This window comes from Strigops habroptila, chromosome 7, assembly GCF_004027225.2.
Source record: "Strigops habroptila isolate Jane chromosome 7, bStrHab1.2.pri, whole genome shotgun sequence".
Lineage (NCBI taxonomy): Eukaryota > Metazoa > Chordata > Aves > Psittaciformes > Psittacidae > Strigops > Strigops habroptila.
The window spans coordinates 64,630,370-64,654,218 of record NC_044283.2 but is presented as its reverse complement, the minus strand read 5'-3'; the positions used below and the strand labels follow the sequence as shown (position 1 = coordinate 64,654,218).

Below are 23,849 nucleotides of genomic sequence, written 5' to 3'. Positions count from 1 at the left end.
AAAGTAGTTTTTAAAGACTGCCACTTTTATTAGTCCGAGAAAAAAATCCTAGGCTCAGCTAACAGCTTTTCAACATGAGTTCCTGGTGCTTTCTAATGGGAGTTATCAAGAACCTTGCAGGGAATTAACATTTCACTCTATATATCACAACAGAACAACTAAACATGCTAACATATAAATAGACAAAGTGAAGTATGCAACAAGCTTCTAATCATAGCACTAGTAATACAGAAGGTGAGCCACATTTTATCATATGTCCCAAAAGAAGGCCTATGTGCTACATTTCAGCCAACCATGGAGAACTTACCTTCCATTGCAATGACAGATCATACAATAAATCTAGTTACCAACAGCAGCTCAAAAAAAAGCACAGAAGCAACCCTTACTTATTGTCCAAGGTCTAACGTCCAGCATTAAGACAGTGAAGAAACAATACCAGCCAAACAATGCCACATCACCTTTCAAAAGTCTTAATTATGGAAGATGTTGATTCCACCTCTGTTACATTGTAATAACTCTCCACAGATCAATAGATCAACCATAAGGAAATAGGCTTCCTTATGGTTACATGAACATTGTTTTTAATTAGAAAATGCAGGACCCACCTGGTTCTGAGATGAAAGTTGTAGTAAGACTAGGAACAACAGGAACAATTAATTTATGGCCATTGCAGACTTTTTACTGTTGTATTCCCAAAACTTGCTCCTAGCAGTGATGAGACCTGTGGGTGGGCTTCCACTGACTCCTTTAGGAGGGAACCCACTCCCAGCATCATGCGTGATCTGCCCTCTGAGCAACACCACCATAATGAAAATGAGAAATGAGTTACAAACAAAAAAAGTCAGAAACATAAAAAATAAACATCACATTTATTTAAATAAAAATATACACACAGTGTACAATGGACATGGCTTACAGACACAATGAAACAAAAATGCTAAATCCTGAAATATAAAAAGAATTGAATTGCTGTAGTTGTGCGTCATTTCTCTGAACAAACACACACTATGGACTGAAGTGCTATTGATGTTAACTTATACACAGCCCCATGTGCTCCAGAGCATGAGACAGGAACATTATAAGGTATAGCTATACAAAATGAAAACAAATACCAAAGTAATCGGGGATTTTAGAAATTCTAAAGTGAGACCATTCATAAACAAAAGAGAAGTGCTGAAAACTTTTGAAGTACTTTGCATGCATGGAAAGAGTACAAAACACCACTGCCAACAGTTAGGGATCTAAGTAAGCGCAGTACAGTCCAAATCTCAGCATTTCAAACCACACAGATCCAGGGCGCTCTATTATCACAGCCAGATTTCTACTGTAACTCTTCCTCCCTGGCAGCACACAAACCTCATGCTTTATGTTTCAGCTCTTTGGAATAAAAACATATTGGCTCAGAAGAGTCCTCTGGTTTATGCATTCTGAAGTATTCAGTTTCATGTTTATTTGAGCACATGCAAGTTTTTAATCTTGCATCATGCGTATCATGCTGAAATTTATTGTTGCTATATTACTTATTCAGTAGGTGCTATGAGAGAGAGATTAAATAAGTGCTTGAGTGCTGCAGAGTGTAAGCTGAATGCTCTGGCAACACAGTAGTCAATGTGCTGCGTGACTAAGGGAAAACAAAAGCAATGTTCCAGAGACTGAAGTCTGGGATTTTTTTCTTTTTTGCTTTAAAAAGGTATCTGTGTAAATTTTTTTTTTTCCAACATGCAATTTACAAGGTTAGTTTTGTTGTGAAGAACACTAAATTATTTTAAAGCACTCTGATTGTAGACATCTGCTTTTAAGCTACAAAAAAGTGAAAAGCAAGATGCAAATTCATGTCTCATGGCATTGCCTGTACAGCTCACTTCTTTACAATTAGAAAAAGCATAAATATAGATATAAATGGTTTCAAGTGTACAACATAGCTAACTGACACAATACACATTTAAGGTTGTTAACTGATTACATACATTAATTCTGCAAGTAATTTTGCTGCATAGTTTTTAATGCTATTTCTTTCTTTACTACACCGGTTGATGTTCAGTGCGTTTTCTGCTTTTTATAAGTGGCCCATAGGACTTCCTGGAACTTGTGTTTAAACTAGAAATAAAAATAAGCTTATTTTCTGAAGCTGTTAATAGGCATATTATACAGTGGGCTTCGAAATGATATGTTGCACTTTTTTCCACCTAAATTACTAGCAATTATTTAGAATACCATTACAATTAATTTCACTACAAATAAGTGAATTTTCATCAGGACTGATCGATTTAGACACAGAAAGTGTTTGTTAATTTCCTTTTTTCATTTACCTAATGCCAAAATTCAGACAGCACAAAAATTAACGTCGCAAACGGCTTCATTAAGGCTCTTCCTCAGTTAATATTTTGTTTCAGCTGTCCTCCTAAATTGTTTCTTCTTTATAACACATACATTGCTAGTATTCCATGAAAATACACAGCTTCACATAGACAAAAATCAGATAACATAATTAAAAACTTGTGTCTCCTAATTGCTCCATAACAGCCAAAGAATAAACATTAACAAGAACATATTTTAAACTTCCTAAAAGAAGGCCACTTAATAACGTCAGGCCTATATAACAGTACTACAGTCAACTCTGAAAAAAAACCAACCCTACTTTAACCTCTATTTAGTCACCAGTCTGTGGTACAAAACCCCCATATAAGCCTGTAATGCATCGTACAACTATTTAAAGCTAGAGGCCCTTATTTCAGGATTGCTCAAAGCAGATCCTGATGACCTTATTTCTACAAATAATGTCTTCTGCGAGTAAGCAGGATCTGGCCTTAGATACCAGATGTATCTTCGAAGGTTCATCTAGCCCTTGAGAACTGCTCTCCCCTCAAAGCAGATTATTTTATACCCTAGAAAAGTTTTAAGAGAGCAGATATGGAACATCTTCTGTGAATCTGCCACCAAAACCAGAATACTTCCCTTAACCTTTTGCAAAACAAATGGTGTAGCTTGCTCATAAAAATTCACCTGCTTAATTTTACTCCTCTGATATTCACAGTGAACTACAAGGATATGTGCAAGACCTCAAAGATGATTTAACTCCTCTGTTAGGCATTCAAACAATGCACAGGGGTTGAAGCAGCTTCCACAAAGAGTACTCCTAGTAATGTAACCATCAACCTGCAGCAAACCCTCTTTGTTTCTTCATAAAAAGCAAACCAGAAAACCCACTTATTTGGAATCCATTACAGTTTTCTGCTTTAATGACCCAGCCTTTGCTTGTATGGCCTCCAAAAGCCCACAGCAGGCAATGACCAAAAACCAGAGAACATTTGAGCCCGATTCAGTACTGAAGGAGCAACAAGGCTCTTCTAAGAGACTTGGAACCACATCAGTTGGTTATACAAGGGCCTCATGACCTACAAAAAGATGTTCCAATAAAAAAACTGACTTGAAAAAGTTCAGCCTATTCAGCTCAAAACCCAGCCTACTCTTCTGTAATGGCCCAAGCTCAATGAAGTTTCACTGCAGCACACTGATATGGGGTTTGGTTTCTTTTCCATATTATTTAGTTTCAGAAGACATGATGGGAACGGCTGTTAAAACAAAAAGGACAGGAATCCAATGACTTTTTTCTTTTCTCCACCCCACCAGCCCCCAGAAAAAAGGCTTCAATATAGGAAAAAAAAATCTTCAATATAAAAGTAACATGATAGTGTTAATGGCAATTTAGAACCCAAATGGGATTAAAATGCTGAGACAAGATCTTGAAAGGCTATTTTCCTGATAAGAAGAAAATCTACAGAATTTGATATTTTGAACTTGACAGAATGCCCATGGGACATGAAATGAAGAATTATAGGAACCCATAGTACTCACCAGTGAATACCATCCCCACAGAGGCTTTTACAGCTTGTTTCAGAATTACTGTAGGAAGGCAGCATTCTCCATTGTACATCTCTAGAATTATTTCAGAGATGCACAAGGAATTTACTGCTAGTTCTAAATTGCACATATTGGTATTTTTAAGCTAATAACAAATATGGCAGATAGTGAGAGCTAGTGCATCAACAGAGCAAAACATTACTGTCCTAGGAAGATTTATGTTCCATAAATCCACAAAAAATTTTTGTACAGATCAGCTATGTTATAGTCAAAGACCCAAACACAAATTTATGAACATGCCCACCCACCCAGTGAGTAGTGCCCACTTCTACTGGTATACGACAGGAAAGGCATTATATTCTCATCTGCCTGAGCTTAGCTATGATGTAACAACAACTCTTTCGACATCTGTTGAAGCAATACATTCCAGAAGAACAAAGAAGTAATTCATGACAGTACATTATATAATAATCAACAAATGCACCAAAATACCATTTAAGTGACTTTTCCTTGAAAAAATTTCCAGTTAGTTAGGTAAATATATTGTATAGGTGAATTCCTGGCTTCACTGAAGTCAATGAATATTGGAACAAGGGTCTCTTCCTGGTGTTCTACAAGCCCCAAAGCCTGATCTTGCAAATATACAAGATGGCTTTAGCTGTACATCATTTGCATGTAATTATCCAATTAGAATTCACAGAATCAGGCTCTTAAATATGAATTTTCACTGGTATAGTTCCAGATTTATACCCACGTAATGGGCATTAATGGATTAAAAATAACAAATTATAACTCACAGTGCATTGAGATTTCTTTGACTTCCATAGCAGTAAGACAACATTAACTTCTTTATCCATGGTAATTACAATTTCCTACAGATGCGCACATTCCCAGTGCAATTTCATCCGAATAAAATTCTCACACTTCTGCTCCAGATATTTTTTTTCTCAAACTGAAAGCATTACATAAAGGTCAGTAACCAGTGAATACTTGGGGGGCTTAATTGTATTTCTCTCTGGGAGGCAGAAGGCAGCAATAAATAGACACAATTAGAAAACACAAATGTTCTTTGCAAGACGAATTTCAGGACTAACACAAGCTGGCAGAAGCATTAACATTCATTTTGAAAGCTGATAGTTCTTCATCCTAGAGTGTCTACATGCAGCATTACAAAGTCGATATAAATCAGCTGCAGTGGCTAACTAGTCCTAATACAGCAGGTTACTCATAATTATAACCTTTCTCTCAGGCTCTGTAATAACATACATGTTTTTATAGACTGAAGATACATTGTCTCCTGTATATATAACTCATTTTCCTTACCTCTAACGAAAATTCAGTTTTAAGGGTTTACAGTAAACGTGAACAGGACAGGTCAGATTCAGGCCACCTTACTGAAGAATTCACCCCCCTGATTTCAATGTGATTTATGAGAAAGTGAAATAAGTGTTATTTGGCTGTGGTACAGAAAGCCAAGAATGATACATCCAAATGAACTGCACGGAATCAGAATGGAATTACTGAAACTACAGGCTGTAATTACTAAAAACATATTAAGAAGCTACCATGCTTATGTCAAGAAGCTCAATGTAATTACCTAAATTATATTTAGCCCAGGCATTAACATTAGAATCTTTCGTAAACACTTCTGTGAAGGATTTCATCATTAGTGATCAAGACCTCGGTGCTATGCTGGTTCCAGAAAACACTATTTCCAGCAGTAAGAGACCCCTTAAATCAAATCTCAGGTTTTGGTTCGGAGTCAGTATGCCACCTTCCAGATTGCTAACCTCAGTTCCTATAGCAAACGACATTTGCCTCTGTAATCTTCAATCAAATGACCCAAGTAACTAATTCTAGCTGGCTTATGAGTCATACTAACCTTCAACTTCACAAAGAAAAGTTGAATATATTTGGTTTTGAGAATATTCAGTCCGCTGCTTTTTCATGGTATTTTATTTCATAATGACTAACTGAAGTTATTTTAACGTATAATGATCAAACCTGATAAAAATAACACCTCAACTGGTTACACATTCCCAATTAATAAGTCATAAACAGCGATTTTTATATTCACTAATTAGCGTGATGTATGTTCCTGATCACGCTTTTGTTAAACTTAGGTGTCAGCTTTTCCATACGTCCCTTCTGGAGGTCTGTAGTACTTTGGGAAAGCCATCAGTTGTATCATGTTGAATGCATACTTTCTGCATTTGACATTCTTCAGTACATTCTCTATGCGGCATCCTTCTCTAGTGAAAGGGGGAAAAAGTACAACTTCATGAAACACAGAATAAATAAATATGCTTTATTTGTTCATTGCAGAGTTTCAGCAACAGTTGAAGTAAAAATAACAAAGATTCAACTCTACATTTTTGTTTTCCACAAGTGATGATACATCTTACAAAATTAAATCCAAGGCCAGGCCCAGTACAGTTATTGCCCTCAGAAATAGGTGATAAGATTTCCGCCCTCCCACCCCCCAATATATTTGCCCTTGAGGTTTTAAAGTTTCGTAAAAATAATTTAAATACTTTAATTATACATTTGTTCTAATTCCATAAATATATTTGCCTTTTAAACCTTCTCATTCTTTTTTTCCAAATTGTTTGCTATATATGTTAGAGTACACGTTGCCCTAAAAATGCGTATTCTAGGAATAAGGCATTTTATTAAGTCTGGCCCTAGAGATTTGCAAAGGAAAGTTTCATCTCTGCTTCGTTTCCCGTATGTTCAGCTTTGCAACGAAGAAAAAGGAAAAAAAAAGAAAGAAATAGCTTTTCAAACAGCCCAATGCAACACTCTGCTTTAGAAAGGAATGATGTTTCTTCACATACAGTACAAAAGTCACAAGTGCCAAAGTGGTGCATCAAGACATAAACAGGACTTTGTTAAAAAGAATATAAAAGTGTCTTGAAAGCAAAAGCAACTAAAGCAACAATTACAAACAGGTTAATTTCATTACAAAACAGAACTTGCTCCATTCCATTTAGTTACTTGACAGAAAGGGGTTAGTTGTAGCGAAGTAATAATCATTTGTTAAACAAAAAAGATCCCATCAGCTAGTAGCAATGAAAATAACACAATGGAAGTGAAGTCTCACAAACCACCACCCTGACGTATTTGTCTAGGGGTTAGTTTGTGTTGTGCAAATTCTTTTTTAATTTTTTTTTTCTTTTTTTTTTTTTTTTTTGGTCAGACTAATTACTCTGGAAAGAGGGGTTCAAGCATTCAGGATTCCACATCTTCTTGAATACAGTGACAGCATTGTAAGCGGGCTTTCTTTGAGCTAATTAAAGTGGGAAAGCTTTACCATGAACAGAAAGAGCAAATCAATTCACTCAATGCATAGTATACTTCTTAAAGTTTGGAGAAAAAAATAACAAAAACATAGTACATTTCAGTCATTTGTATCTTAAAGATGAATCCTTGGGGTCTGAGACTGTAGAAATATTACAGCATAATTCCTTTTTTTAAAGTTAGTTTGTTGCTGTTTGTAGAAAAGAAAGGAACACGAGTGAAGTTTATTGATACTTGGCTAATAGCAAAGCAAGACTTAAGATAAGCCACACGACCAGCAAGTGTGAGCTGACAAGCAGCAAGGCGACAGGATAGAAGTGTCGAGAAGTTGGCTTGTTATCAGTTAGACAGCCTGTTTCGGGATCATCCGATTCATTCAGTGCTCCCTGGGTTTGTCTGCTGTTAAACAGGGGAAGTTAGGAACAAATAGAACAGCATTTAAACAGCAAAGAAAGCCAACATGTAAGTATTTTGACAAAGTGAAACTATATAACCATTTCAATGAAAGAAATTTATGCTAAGTACTTCCAATATATTTATTGTGTCTACAGCTGATATGAGCAGCATGATGACAAGGTGTCTAAGAGGTTATTAAGCCTGCTAGTTGCCTTGGAGTAGCATTCACAAGTTAACATTAAATAACTTATGAGATGAACTACACTATCACTAAAATGAACACACACACCAAACAGAAATGAAATAAGTTAACAAAAAGTTAAGGAAACAAAGAAAAAAAGATCATGAATATGTCACGATGCAACACTGACAAAAGGGCGTCTCCATGGTGTTTGCAGGCTTTTCAGTCCTGCTTCACTATCTATTGGGAAATACAAAGGCAGAAATAGAATAGGCACATGCTCTTTTTTGGAAAGAACTAACAACTGTTCTTCAACAGTTTTAAATGATGGTAAATCGACTTCTTAAAAAATTTACCAATGCTGGTGGAAGTCAACAGCAGTTCTTTTTATTTAAAGGCTCACACCTACCTACATTCCTGTAATTACCTTATACCTTGTCAAGTCAACTCGGCCAGGAACTAATCTGCTTACAGCAAAGTTCTACTGAATCACTTGAAGTTGCACAGTCACTGTCCTGTCAGAGCAGCAGGAATACTTTCAACTCACTGTCAGCCTTTTCTATTGTAGCCTTGGTAGCTTCTCTGCAAGTAGAATTCTTCAACTATACCCTTCAATCCCTCCAAACTTAACTTCATTGGCATATACTTAGGAGTCGTTATTAGCCCTTTGGCCAGTAAGGACTGATAAGATTTTTACTTTTCTATATACTATGAATATTCTGGGATGAAAAGATAACTCATCATTTTTCTCTGTGGACCTAAGAATAACCAAATATGCAAATTACAACACAGTGCTTTTTCAGAAGCACGTGTCCCAAGAATGCTATTTTTCCAAGAAAGAAAATGCTGGCAGACTATAAAGAGGCTGTAGAACAGTAAAGGTAATATCACACAACGCCAGGTAAAATGAGAAGGGTGCATCAAAGACAGCAGCAGTCACTTCATCTTACAGAAAGCCTGCCCTTCTGACCTGCATGTTAAAAGGCAATGTGGAGTTTCTTGAGCTTGGACAGCAAGAGAGGTACAAGAACTGCATTTACAGTATTTTAGACAAAATTCTTTCAGAAACTGTCAAGGAACAAGGAACTGTATGATATGCTGATCTTACCAACATTGTGGCTTATACCAAAAGAAATAATTCTGTGTTCTTTATCAGACCAATCCAGTTAACACCTTTTTCCTATGGTCCACCCCCAGAACTTCCTTCCTCTTCTGCTCACAGTGATAACATTAACATTTGGGATCAGCTGAGGACTAATTGTATTGCTCTTTGTTAATTTTCTCCTTCATCATGTATCTTAATATACTTTTAAAAACATTTTGCCTGCTGTTTTTCCTTTTCCTTCCTTCATCTCTCTAGGACCCCACAAATCTGCCTCTTTGACCCTTTTGCACTGTCCCCTCACCCCTTTTCTACTCTTGGAGGTGAGCCTGCTGGATTCAGCTCTCCCCCATCATGCCCATAATGGAGAGCTCTAGCTCAACCCTCTCAGTCCTGCCTATTCCTTCCCAGTCACAGAGCCCTGGTGCTTTTGGACTGTCCTTCTGGGTGTCTTCCACCACAGACTTCATATGTGCACCTATGGCACAGCAGACACAGAGATCAAACTCTTTTCTCTGAAATGATCCATCTAGGCAGCAACAAAGTTCAACATTCGGTTTGCACAGCCATGGCATTAGCCACTGTGAGGTATATCCTTAGATTTGCATGCTAACAGTTACACACACTTACAGGTTGGCTCTTCAGGGATGAACCCTCCTACTTCTGCCGTGTACCTTGTTCTGTTTTGCTACATGTCTCATTGACAGTGTGACTGTCTTTTATCTATGTTGCTACAAGTCCCATTAGCATTGGTGACATTTATGCAGACGTAATGATGGAAATACAGATAAAAGCCATTTCTTCTATAATTTTATTTCCAACAGAAAAGCATACAGTACATTTGTTCTTTGATATGCTGAAAAGAATGATCGGTGTCTTTCAACATAAAAAGTCCTATCTTCCCCCCAGGAAAACCACAGTGAACAGCTGATGCACAGGGACTTCTGTTCCACAAATTAGTCACATCATTCTATGCATGATTCAATAAGACATCCTCAAAATAGAGCAAGAGGATCCGACTCCATGGTCAGCTTCCTAAGAACAGGCTGAGAGGAATACCTAAACATGCATTTAATTTAAGAGGAATATTTGATCACAGACAGATGCCTTGCTAAGCTCTGCTAATACTTTTCAATGCACTGCAGTGACAATGTCTTCTAATGCATCTTAAAGCGTTCTCCGCAGTGACTAACGTATCTAGTTAAACAAAGCGAGGCCCTACACCCAGCTGTCAGCAGCGTGACAACACTGTTTCCCCTGGCTCATCAACACCTGTAGAAGTTTTACTGCAAACAGCATGAATTCAGCTGGTGCCATGTCAGCTGGATTGATCTGCCTTCTGACTGACATTCAGCACAACCAGAACAGGGGACATTTGACCCTGTTATGGTGTAGCTATCGTTTCGGATGGTACAACTATTGTCTTGGATGTTCTCTCCACCATAAACCATACTGTCAACTCACACCAAAGGGAAGGAAGAAGACTCCCAAAATATCCAGCAAGTTTTTATTTTGTACACACATACTCAGTTTAAGGAGGAACAGTGAAAGCTTCTAAATCCGTACCATCTAGGGATGTGAACACCTCTCCAACATAGAGTACTGTTTCTATGCATTTACTTTCAAATTGTTCATTTGAGGCTTACAACATAGCACCAATGTAACATCATAACAGCCAAGGGTGCTGTACGTTTAATGATGATATAACTATTTCAGTCTGCCTTCTATCTCACTTGGTGTTTTATCATCTTAAACTCCTATTGGGATAATGCTGCATGCCTATCAAATGAGGCAATGGCAAAACAGCAGGTATTCTCTGTTGCTTTTAAATTCAGATGATAAATTGTTTGAACCTCTAAGCAGTGGAGCAGAGACAATTAAAATGATGTGAGGTAAAAAGAAGCCTCTCAAGAGTCCTTAAAAAGTCAAGCACACATACGAGGGCACAGTCTGCCTTTTGATTATCAGTCACGCTGACATCCCTGTGCAAGTTTTTTGGAGTTGCATTTTATCACTTTGGGATATATGCTTCTCTTATTAGAACTTTTCCAGCTCCAGCTATTAATGATACTAGAAATTCTAAAGTGCCCTAAAGCAGTGCTTCAGGTAGACTAGACAGGCAGCTCTCTACCAACGCAAGGAACCCGAGTGCTAGCAGCGACTTCAGTCTGAATTCATGTCTTGCAGCATGCGTACTTTGGGGAAATTTTCCTTTTCTGCAGACAGACTCAAGCAAGCAGTTTCTGAGCCTGTTGGGTTTTTCTTGTCAAACTCCATCCAACAACAGCAGCACAAATATTTCTTCAAACAGAAGGGATTGCTAACAGTTCTCAATCTTACACAATTCTGCTTACTTAATTATTCCTTTTACGACTATCACAATCAAGAACTTTTAAGAAAAAAAATCTCTAAACTGTGTTTCCAGCCCTCTCAAAGACTCTAAACAGATACTGTCTGCTTGCTTTTTTGGGCGGGGGGAAATAAAAAAATAAAAAAATAAAATTTTTGGAGTGAAAGCAGCTTCGTTTCTACGTTACACATTACTGTGACTCACTCTGAATGCTTCAGAGAAGAATCAAGTGTTTCAACATGCTGCACTACAGTTCTAGAAGGCAGCCTTCAATTTTTCAAAGGGGAAAGATGGGATCCTTGTGAACATCTCTTGGCCATCATGTAGATGCTGCACTATAGTATCTAGAAGAATAAAATGTGATTCAGAAGGAAATAAATAGATCTCAGCCTAGTCCTGGAGGACTGCTGAATCAGAGCAGAACTCAGATAAAACACGTAACAAAATATTGGGCAACGACCTTTTATGTTAAGATATAAAGTCAATACAATAAAACCTCCAATAAATTGTTAAAAATAGAAAATATTTCTGCATTGTTTCGAAATGGAATGGAACCATAAGAGACATCTTCTGTATCAACAATCTTTACAACATTTCTTTTTCTGATGCATATTGTTGTCAACAATACACAATTTTTTCCTCAAATCCAGATGGTATTAGATACAGTAAAAGATGCCAGAAATCAATTTTTGCTGGTTATGTGATCCTATAATCTTGACTCTGCTTCAAAACAAACAACTGGCATTACTGAAACTGATGGGCAGTCTCAGATCAAAGAATACTGATGAATCCAGTCAGTGATTTGGAGGCAGCTGATATATAAACATACACTAACAATACAAACAATCCAATACGTTTAACAAATTTTCACCTTAACCCCCCTCTTTTTGTTTTACCTTTTGTACTGCAACTTTTTTCCCTATTCTTTTTGCTTTTGCCAGCATCCCCTATTTCCCTACTCCTTTCATCTATCTCTTGTTTGGTCATAACACGTTCCTTTCCTAACACCATTATTTAGGAAATAAAAAGGAGAGCACAAAATATAACATGAGGCCTGTCCACTGAGTTTGACCAAGCAGCAAGTTCACAATGTAGTCATGATGACATGACGCCTAGATCTTGAAAAACAGTCAATATACAGTAATTCAGTATTCTGTGCTCAAAACTATACCACTGTTACTAAGAGTTCTCAGTCTGCCCAGAGAAAAAGATTCCATTTTGAGGAGCTGGCCAGAAACAGCAGGGTACTGGAGGCTCAGCTCTGGTCACATTACAGATTTTCAATACCATTATGGACAGGTCATAACAGTTCAGTGCAGAGAACCAGATTAATAAATATACTCTCTTGCAGTAGTACTTAATAAGAGGCAAGGAGACGTTTGGTCTTGCACCCACACAAACACATCCAGGAAAACCCTATTGTCTTATGTGATCACACTGACAGACATGGGTACTTTGGAAGAAATGGTGAAGTAAAAAGTCAAATTACACAGTTGCCCTCTTTCAGCCTCCAGTGTATGCGTTCTCATTGAAGTCAAACTAATTAAAACTAACTATTAATGTCTGAACTTCCCACCAATTTTATCAGCTGAGCTGTTTTTGAATTTCCAGGGGCAAGTGAGACAGAGGCACACCCCACATCTGGAGGCAATAGAACAGCACAACTCACTCCTGCTTTGGCCTACAGAAACATCTCCCTGCAATCCTGCTCTGCAGCATCCCTCCTGAAAGATGTGGACTCTTACAGATTGAACCAGGAATTCGCAATCAATTAGCTGATTGTATGTACTCTTCTAGATAAAGAGGAAGACACTAAGTTAATTCTGAGAAAAAATTTAGGAATATATCCATACTTTGAAAAAAAGGTACAAAAGCATGTGGTCATCTACTGTTTGCTAAATATACAATGATAAAACATCAGAGCACCATTTGTTTCTTCACAGGACTACAGCTTAGTAACAACAAACATAGTTCCTAAATTAGGTATTTTGTTATTCACCAAAATTAGACAATATACCTAGAACTCGATTGTTGTATGGCACATATTGTATAACAGAGTACAGGTTAACCCAGACTGATTCATGACAGACCACACCTGACAGTTTCAGCCCAAGACAGGAGAAGGTCTAAGAGAAATATTTTGGCTTCTTGTTTATGAAAGCCATCTTTGCTTCAATATTGTCCTACATTACAAAAGTCAAAGAGAAAAAGCTGAGATATTAAATGCTAAGTTAAACATTTTTAGTTTGTTTAGACAGCATTTCAGACAGATCTGATCAACAGAAAAATTCCCAGTTTGGTTTGTTCTGTCCCAAAATTGTTGGCTCACCACAAAGCAAACCCCCTAATGTTTGCCCTTGTTTACTTTTAACATACCATTAACACTGAAAAATAGATGAAAGGGCAACTTCAAAGTTTATATCTAATATGCACAAAAGACGTGATATTTGATAATATACATCTCCCCCAGTGTTAGTCCAGCACTTGAGAAATCTCATCAGATTGCGGGGTATTAGTATCTTCCTTTGTGACTGATACAAGATTCCTGCAAGAATGTTTCTTCCCCTGACATTAAAGAGTAAATATGTGGTAAAATGGTAACATTGACAAAATTCATACAGTGAAAATATAATAAAAATACATGAAACATTCCAGTTAGAATCGCAACCCATTTTCCTCACTGCTGCTTTTAAGACACCTGAATTAGCAGTTTAAATCCACCCTCAGCAGATCCCTGCTGCTGCAGCCGAACAGCAAGATCAAGTTCACATTCTGTGTCTATGTCCCCTTTTTGGCCAAAAGAGATTACCAACCAGAGGCCGCCACATGGGAACACTCCCTTGGTCATGCCAACTCCCAAACTGCCCTGGGTTCACCTAAGAGAATGCTAAAATCCACCAAAATCATACCAGGAAACATTTAATAATTTCATGACTGAGATCATGTCCTGGAAGCATTCCCCAGGGGGTTTTAATATACAAGTATGGGCAGAGGCTTCAAGTCCTGCAAAGTCATTCTGGTCTTCTTTACCAGAGATTAGCTCCAGAACTGAAAAGTGATGGGTTTGCAGGAGAGATTCTTCTTTACCTGTCAAGCCAGCTGAGTGGTTTTTGAAACATGATTTTCACCTTTATTATTCTCCAAGCAGAGGATTTGCTGTTTCATTCTACTATTTACCAATACTGCGGTGCAGTATTACACATCAATTCTACAAAGGTTTCTCTTTTTATCAAAAAATATGGTTCTAATAATCTTCCCAGACACTCTTCTATAAAGTATTAGGATTACATATATGGGAAATTCTCAGGACAAAATTGCAAAATCTTTCCTGACAAACTTCTCTTGCAAGGTTTGAAATTCAATCCAATGTGCAACCAATACTAAAGCAAATGTGATCTATGTCTTCGTGCAGGAAAAGAACCAAGCAAAAAACCACAACCAACCCATAAGCTGAATCTCGGGTTTCTTAGAGATCTAAGCATGTGTGAAATGATGATGACAACCTTCGGGTAAGTTCTGAATACACAAGACATTTCCCTGCCATAAGGTTATGGCACTACTATAATTGGCTGGTGAGTCACACTTACTTCCAGTCTGTTTCTGTCATAGCAAGGGAGTTTTATGAAGAATGGAATCATATATTTAGCTCACATAGCACAGTGAAACATAAATCCATGATAAATAACCGCTTCTATATGTCTAATCAGATTTTAAATACTTTCTGTTGACCATGAAAAATCTTCATGAATCATCTTTCTTCTTTTGGCAAAGATTTTTTCCAGCCTTTTTTCCCCTATGGTGAGGACAAGTGGCAAAGCTGATTTAAGAGGCAGAAAAGGCTTGTTGTACAACTAAACAGTCATGCATGAAGAATGATGCTTAAAATCTGATGTTAATTTCTACATGTTCAAATCTATGGGTAGAACGACAGAATTAAAACCAGAGAGAATTGTTGGTGTAAACAGGATCGCAATCTGTGTTGCATTTGTAATTCAGGTCATTTTAAGTGAGGAGGGTGTTGAACAGCAGTAAGTATAAGATTGAATATTGTAGTTTACTGTTTTATACCTGCAAATTCAGTTTGAGATATACAACAGGAGGAACGTGACTGCTGCTGATTAATGACACCAATTCACACCATCTCTTCATGAGATTAACCAATGTGTGAATCATAAAAAAGAAAAATCACAGGAAAGATCTGAAAACTACTCTTCCATTTCAAGTAAATGATGCCAGTTCATTAATTACTTTCAACCAACATACTGATACGGTTTTTTTTTAGAACACATTTGCAGTTTGATACCTGGTCTCTTCTGATCCCAGCCATTCTTCAAGTACTAGTATCCCACACAGGACGTCGGTGCATTTATGCAAAGAGATTTAGTGCACATGTAGATTCTCCAATCACAAAATGCACCAAAATCTGAGCTGGTGGTGCTGGTACCAGGAGCACTAAATGCAGCACCCCTACTCAGGCTAGGTCGACAGCTAACCAAAACTTACCCAAAACCGCATAGGCTGGGATGCAGACTGTAGCAATCTGGAGGTTGCACTCCAACAGTCCTACCAATAAAATGCCTTCTCTTTTCTTTAGCAGGTTGATTTTAGTCATAACTAAGAGAGTTTTATAAAATGTAAGAAACATCCTATTCGAATCCCAAATGCACTACATTTTCCATCTACTTCCTTCAGAGCAAATGACAGGGCTGGGCTGAAATTCTCATGAAGTGCCTTGAGGGTGTCTGTCATCCCTTCTGGTAACAGGTTATATGTAGACACTTTGAAGAACAAATCCTTTCTATGGGAAATTGAGAGTGGATATGACTGTTTTCTCTTGTTTTGTTTTAGCATTTAGAAGACAGCCAAAGGTTTTTTGGAGCCTATTCTCAGGCTTTTCTTCCTCAGGTACCAAGGAGGAGGATGAAGCTGAAATATTTTACAAGCTTTTTCTCTTTGTTGTCACTACTCAGGTTTGTAAGGCAATTTTTATGCCAAATGATGCTGCAGGTTCCTCAGTAAGTTTCAGACATATTCTCCCAGCTCCCTTTATCATATTCCAGAAAGTGAATATTAGCATAGACCATCACATTTAAAGCAAAGATAGCACTGCGATGATGGAGAGAGTGAAGAGATGAAAACCCTGTCCTGGTTTTGGCTGGGATATTTCTTTTTAGTATTTGGTGCTACAGTGCTGTGTTTTTGCTTTAGTCTGACCATGACAAACCCATACAGTTTTCCTCCTACAATTTCCAGAAAAAAAATGACCTTTTTGAAGACTTGAGATCACTATAGACTGAAGGTTCAATAAGCACTGTATTTACCTCCTGCATCCCAAAGCCTTTGGTAGCAGCAAGGAGTAAGAAAACAAATTATAACACAGGGGCAAATACCTTCCTCTGTATAGTAATGCTACATTTTCCTTACTGTTACGAAGAAATGAAGGACGTGGTTTGGCTCAGTGCAGTCACAGTAATTCAGAGTTTGCCAAAGATGAAAGATGCAGCTCTCAGGATATGCTCTATGAACTACATTCAGGACTCCCTGAACAGAACAGTTCACTGCACTGCAGTGTCACTTAATGATGAGGTAAGCCACCGACAGATGACAAAACCCACAAACTTACTTCTTGACCTGGATTGAACCAGCAGACACTATTCCTTTAAAATATTTTAATTTTTTTTCCGTATGGCAGACTGTGTTATCTCAAACTCGTGATCAGCAGAGAGGAAACATTCTCACCAGAGTCGTCACTACAATGCCTTGGGAACTGCAGCTTGCAAAAAGCTACAGAAATCTGCCAATTCCTGCAACTTGGAAGTGTCTGAGATAGAGATATTTTAAGAATGACTATCCCCAAACACGTCCACAGCAAGCTGCATGTGTAAGTGTAAAGCAGTTAAGCAGTGGGGCTTTCCACTAATGGTGCTAATTCCCATCACTTACTAGTAAGCAGATGGATACTATCTTAGAAATGTTTTTAACTGTGGAAAAAACGGTGTTTTACTATGAAAATTCTGAAACATGTCACATAAAATTAGAAACATCAAAGAGTTTCTGGATAACTTATTCACCTATAATCTATTATTATTTCCTTCTGAAGTAGCAGCAAGCCAGTATCAATGTTTGAGCATTTCCTTCCTTCCCCAGGATGGGACACGAAAGATAGCAGGAGGGTATAAATTTTCCCTCACTGAGATGGTGGAGAGTTATCTCTGCCTATAGTGTAATCTATTATCTATGCTGGTAATTTTGCATGCTGGAAGGTAAACAGTTTAAGAAACATTTCAGTAAGACACTATCTGATGGTGCTCCTGCTTTAGATAAATGCTGCACCAATTTTCCAGAAAATCCCTGTATTTTGAAATATCTTCAGCATCCTTAGAACACAGCACTGAATGAGATTGCACTGAGGGCGATTTCAGCACCTCCTGTTTCACACTTTATAAAAGAATGCAGTTCTCAACCCAGTCAATTCTGAGACATTTTAATCCTGGTATTGCTCGTGCTTCTTTTGTCATTAAGAAAAACAGTAACACTTATTCACATGCTTAAAGTGTTTGGCTTGAGTAACTGTGAGCCAGAGGCCAGGCGGTCAGATAGAAAAACCTACAGTGTAGCCAAAAAGCACATAGGTTGTTAATTAGAAACACTTCATCCTCCCCAGATGCCTATTACAATGGCAGGCCTTAAGGAATTCTGCTTCCCTTTTAATTTCTAATAAATGCTAATGCCCTTCAATTATCTTGTAACATATTCCACATTAACCTCCCTGGGAATGATAGTGTCTCTCCAGGCCCAGCGAGATGTGTCAGCATTCACAGCCCTCTCCAGCACTTGCTCATGGCCAACGAACTATGAAAAAGTGCTGCTTTCTCCTTGTCTGTTGGTTAACACTGCGTTTCTGGGGCTGCTGGAAGCACTTACAGGCTTCTAGTAACTAAACAATTTCCCTTTTTGGCATACATTTACTGCAGTGGTAAGAACACAGCAGAGACCAAGACTTTTAAACTGCTTAAATTATCCTCTGCCATGAGCACAAATATATATGGACAAGTATGCAATGTTCTTTTTTAAAAGATCTCAACCATTTTCATAGTTTAACTCTCCATTAACCTTTACTAAAAAATAAATCAGCTTCACATCATCTCATCAGCGCCCAGCCTACACATGGAAAGGATGCTAGAATCATGCTTGTCTCATTTTATTAGTATTTAATTCTGTGCTAGTTAAAAATAAGTTCTGTAACGTGCTATTAATGTGCTGCTAGTGACAGCGGCAATAAAATCAATACAACACAAAAGCTGCAATTAACAGCAGAAGTAAGTTTTAAAAATTACCACTGCCAAGCTACGGGTGTCTCTTGTTATCTCACTAACAAACACAGGGGCCAGAGTTTGCTTGTGCACTGGTTACATACCACTAGGTTAACAACATCCTTCCTACTCTCCTACAACACGTTAAAACAAGCCAGCAGTATTTCTTTTCATTTAACTCTTACTAGTGCTATTACTAGCACTATTTTTATTCAGTTTTGCTCTTTGCATGAATACTTAATGATGGCAGATACGAGATTCAAATAAAGCTAAAGGCATGTGAGTGCAGGCCAGCAATTCCACTGATCAGCAGAGTATGTACATCAGTGCAGACAGAATATTTTTGGGCATGAAATAATACATGACATTTTCCCAGGTATGGTACACAGTAATGAAATACATGTAAAAATACTGCAGAAAATTGAAAACACGATAACCCATCCTAAACTGGAATTTTTCAGTGGAGAAAAATGACAATTTTACATTGGCTCGATGTTCTCTGACTTTAGAATAATTAAGCACTGAAGAAGTAACAGGCAATCTGGGGACAAGGAAAGAATTACCTATGAAACATTTGTTTCCCTAAAGAGGAGATACCAATGCTTTTTCCCCCCATGTTATAGTGCTTTACGATCTCCAGCCTGTACTTGCGCTACCACTGCATCACTTACAAAATGAACCACACAAGCCTCAGATTTTCTTTCCAGCACCATAAATATGGTCAAACAGGATGGCTAACAACATAATGTTTCAAGCTTGTTTGACTACAGACTATTTTTAATGGACAGTCTTGATTTTTTTCTCTGTAATATGAATAAAAGAAAAAAAAGAAAAGATTTATGAGGAAGCAATTGTCTGGTTTGGGCTATGTTACAATGTGGTACAGAACATTAAGCTTTGCAACAAGATTAAATGTCTTTTTATTTCTCTTTTGGCGTTCCATGCCCAGTGGAGTATGGATAGCACATTTAAAGTTTTTATTTTTGCCCTAAAAGATCATTTGACTTGTTCCTCTCCACTGTAATATGCATTTCATTTAATAAACTTTATAATTAAGAAAACCTTACTAAAAAGCACTTTTCTATTCAAGGGTTACAATTCAGAGGGGGTTCATTTAGTTCCATTAGTTTTAACATCTGTGTTTGAAGTTGCAGATAGCTTCAAAAGTAGCTATTGAGGTAATACATTGCTTCATTTACAAAGGAAATTGGATGCTTAATGCATTTTGTAATGCAGTAATAACAAAGTGGTAGTATTTGAATAAAGCAGCCCACCACAATAGCAGGTGTTGGTCCTGTCTGGGAAAAGGTCTCTTGCCTTCTGCTAGCCCAGTGTGGCTATATGGTAATATATAACCACTGATCATAGACATCAATGAGGTCGACGCTACAGAAAGCCACATGCAGGAACGCTTGTTACCTCATCTGTGAGGTATGTAAATTTCTAGGCAGTGTCTGTTGGTCGAGTTCCTTGGACATTCCTAGAACTACTCCAGTTTTATTTTGGATAAAGGCAGTTTGCCAACTGAGTATATTAAAGGTACAGGGCATAAACCAATATTTTAGAAAAGACATAAATTTCTAAATTCAAAGAATCTGAGGGAGATACTGGCTGTTAACACCACAGCACACACTGACCTGCACAGCTGGGACTGTGAAACACGTTTATGAGTTCTCCTTTCCAAATGGTTTTAACTGGTTTGATCATTCTCTGTTTCATAGGATTAGTCTCTTTGTCTTACTAACTCATTATTTCCTACGGTTATCACAGCATGATTATCTTTTCTTCTTTTGGGTATGTATTTTGGTGGGTCTCATTCAAACGTAAGAGCTGAAATCCAGATGTTCTTACTATATTAACTCTAAGCGCAAGCAATGCAGAAAATTTCAGGTTTTAATCTGCTCAAGAGACAAACACTCCCAGAACAGAACCATGTCTGGAAAAAAACCTGTACTGTGTCTGAGTGCTTGTATAAGCATGCAGGAGATAATCAAAACCGTGAGTGCAAGTTCATTACTGCCTCATTTCAAGTTTTACCTTGGAATTAAACTTAAATTGAGACTAAAATGAGTTTTGTTGTCCCTATTGTGCTGCACAGAGGAAGATTCTTTGTGACAGCAGGAAGAATGATTGCCTTTGGGACTGAAAACATCGAATTTGAGATACCTCTTTCACAGAATAACTTAAAAAAAAATCAGGTAAGACTACAAATACCTTTCTAGACTAGTGTGCTATGTGTTTGCTCAGCACCCTCTTACCAGCAAACACCCATTATCTGAAAGTGAGAAAAAGTGTCTGATTTGAAAAATGCTGGCACACTCAAGTTTCATTATCCTCCCTGAAACACTAGGAACAACAGCTCTATCACCTTCTATCAAGTGATCGAATTTTCCCAGCTCTTCTAACTCAGTAAAATCTTCGTCTCCAAACAAGTATCTTCATCTGAAGACAGTAAACCTGCAGGGCAACTCAGGACACAAAGGTCTCAAGTCTCTTAGCTAAATTTTAATTGCCAGTCAAAGCATGTGAAACAATCAGAAGCCACAGTGATACAGAAATAAAAGTACTCTAAGAACTGTTTCTTGTCTTGGAAAAATATTTGTGGAGTTTGTAAGCCATTTTTAAAAATTCTTTTCATCCAAGTCACAGAATCAAACAGCAACATGTGACAAAATGAAATGCATCGGCTCCTATGTTTCTACATTTTATCTGACTCCATGTCTGAGTGTGCATGTTATGGGCTATACCACACAGACCAACATACTGAGGAGGCAAAACTTTGGTGTATGCAATGGTGCCGTGTGAAGGCACCAATGAAAGGTGGTTTCAGTCCTCTTTAGCCAGAAAAATATTTTACTGACTTTTAATCTACTGGATTAAAATTATACAAATTACAGCCAGGCAGACAATAACCTTGGTCACAAAAAACCACTACAATACTTCTGCAGAGTAAGTAAGCATGAAGCATAAGGTCATATCCACTCTAAGGGCTTCATAAAACAATGTGATTTTCCCTTCAAGAAAGGGCAGGAGGAAGTAAGTTGCAAGAAGAACACAAGACAGTATCTTATAGAGCTCAGCAAGGCAGGCTAGCAGGGGAAAACCAGTCCTACAGCAGTAAAATGAATGCTCCTCTGCCTGGCAGCACCTCTTGGGCCACTTGCACTTCACAAGAGGGAAAATAAAGAGCATATTAGCCACCTGACATGCATGAGCTCACTTTAAGAACGAATTTAAGTGGCATCTTCATATGGGAAATTGTCGTGGTTTGAGCCCAGCCGGTAACTCAGAACCACGCAGCCGCTCGCTCACTCCCCCCCTCCTTCTTCCTCCCCCCGCTCCCGGAGGGATGGGGAGGAGAATGGGAAGAATATAACTCCCACGGGTTGAGATAAGAGCAGTCCCGCAACTAAGGTATAATACAAAACCACTACTGCTACCACCAATGATAATAACGATTAGTGAAATAACAAGGGGAGAGGATACAATTGCTCACCACCCGCCGACCGATACCCAGCCCGACCCGAGCAGTGATCAGCCCTTCCGGTTAACTCCCCCCGGTTTATATACTGGGCATGACGTGCTGTGGTATGGAATACCCCTTTGGCTAGTTTGGGTCAGGTGTCCTGTCTCTGCTTCCGCCCGGCTTCCCCTCCTCCCTGGCAAAGCATGAGACTGAGAAAGTCCTTGGTTGGAATAAACATTACTTAGCAACAACTAAAAACATCGGTGTTGTCAGCGTTGTTCCCAGGCTGAAAGTTAAAAAACACAGCACTGCACCAGCTACTAAGAAGGAGAAAAATGACTGCTACTGCTGAACCCAGGACAGAAATGATGTTAATTTGTGTAACAGAAATGTCAAACTATATTTAAAGCAACTGTCCACAAATTTGCTGATAATACCATTATAGCAGCAAGTTTTTACAGAGAAAAGAGGGAGCAACCTTCCCCCCTAAGCAATCATGCAGTAAGAAAGCAAGAGAGGACTTTATTCAGTGTGATGTTGAGAAGGACTGTCCACCAGTGCTCAGGCAGTCCATGCACCAGTTTAGCAGAGTCCAGGAGGGAAAGAGGCTTTAACTGCGCAGCCAGTGAATGTGAACCCAGTCATGTCAGCATGAACCCAAGCAGCAAGAGCGAATGGGGAAAGAAAATTATTAATGTGCAGAATAGTGAGTGTCACTAAGGCAATGAACCTATAAGTATTGCTATTGCACATGCAAGTACAGCAACACAACTTCTGTTTAACACAACCCAGACAATGAGAAGAGTCTCTGTTTATGAAAAAGTAGATCGAAATTCAATTTCCAACAAAGAAAAGGACTGTGTGGTCATGAGCAAGTGACTTGACATCTCCATACCATATTTATCCTGAATAGGATGTGAAAAAGATACAAGTGCATTTCTTTATCTCACCCTTTGCTTCTCAATTATAAGCTTTTTGAGTCAAGAACATTTGACATTAAGAAGTGTTTGCACATCTGCTCAAATCTCAGCTCTTGACCTACTTCTAAAACATTTACCTAGTGATTATTAAATGAAAGGCATTTAGTATATATGCAGCTTACCACGCTAGCAGTTGCTATATGGGTGAGAAAGTGAAGAATACAATACAAATAAGAAATTGTAAGGTATTAGAAAGTTTCACATTTTCTTCGGGAAACAAACTCATGTTGCAACTTTTTTTATGATAAGATCTTAAAAAGAGAGGACATCTTAGAAATACCTAGCAACTTTAACTAGCAACATATAAGTAGGACAGAGCATATTCTAACTTCACACTGAAGACAACAAAAGGTGAAACAGAAAAGGCTGAACATGTCAGTGGCTTCTCAACAACTCATGAATAAATACTCTAACCAGTTACAACCAATATTATCAAAGCAGACTCTTCTAGAATTACAGATTCAATTCATAGACCTTTGCGAATGTGATGATATTGTAACTGCCTGCCTTTGTCTGATGCTACTTTGATCATTTCAAAGTATAATGCTTTTTGACAGAGTGCCAGTCCAGCCATTTTTATTAGCTTCCCTCAGTCATTTTATTACAACCTTAGAACACAGATCATGCCAGTCTTGGTTAAACTAAGTGAGCTAAACCCCAAAGCAAACAAACTCCCCAAACAAAGCAGATTAAAGGTGCTGATTTTTATTTCCTGGCTGAAATGTATTATGAAAAACATTCCACAACAATCTACTGTGGACACTTCCCTCTTCTGCTTACCATACCACCTCAAGGCAGTCTGCTGGATGATGCTCAGCAAACCTTTCTGTTGCTGATTACTTTGTAATCTGTAGATGTTCCACTGTCAGCAGTTATGAGTGAGTGATACATGGATTTAAA

At 38.0% G+C, this 23,849-nt stretch overlaps 1 protein-coding gene across 4 annotated transcripts in view; it reads right to left on the bottom strand.

Moving 5' to 3' along the window:
• Positions 1 to 841: 841 nt before the first annotated feature.
• INPP4B (inositol polyphosphate-4-phosphatase type II B) overlaps positions 842 to 23,849 on the bottom strand; it is a 309,190-nt gene continuing 286,182 nt past the window's right edge. The window contains exon 25 of one of the 4 annotated variants that reach the window (XM_030492258.2): positions 842 to 6,113. In XM_030492258.2, coding sequence (XP_030348118.1) covers positions 5,981 to 6,113 — 133 coding nt within the window. In that variant the 3' untranslated portion in view covers positions 842 to 5,980. The other 3 variants (XM_030492259.1, XM_030492256.2, XM_030492257.2) reach the window with 3 other exon arrangements.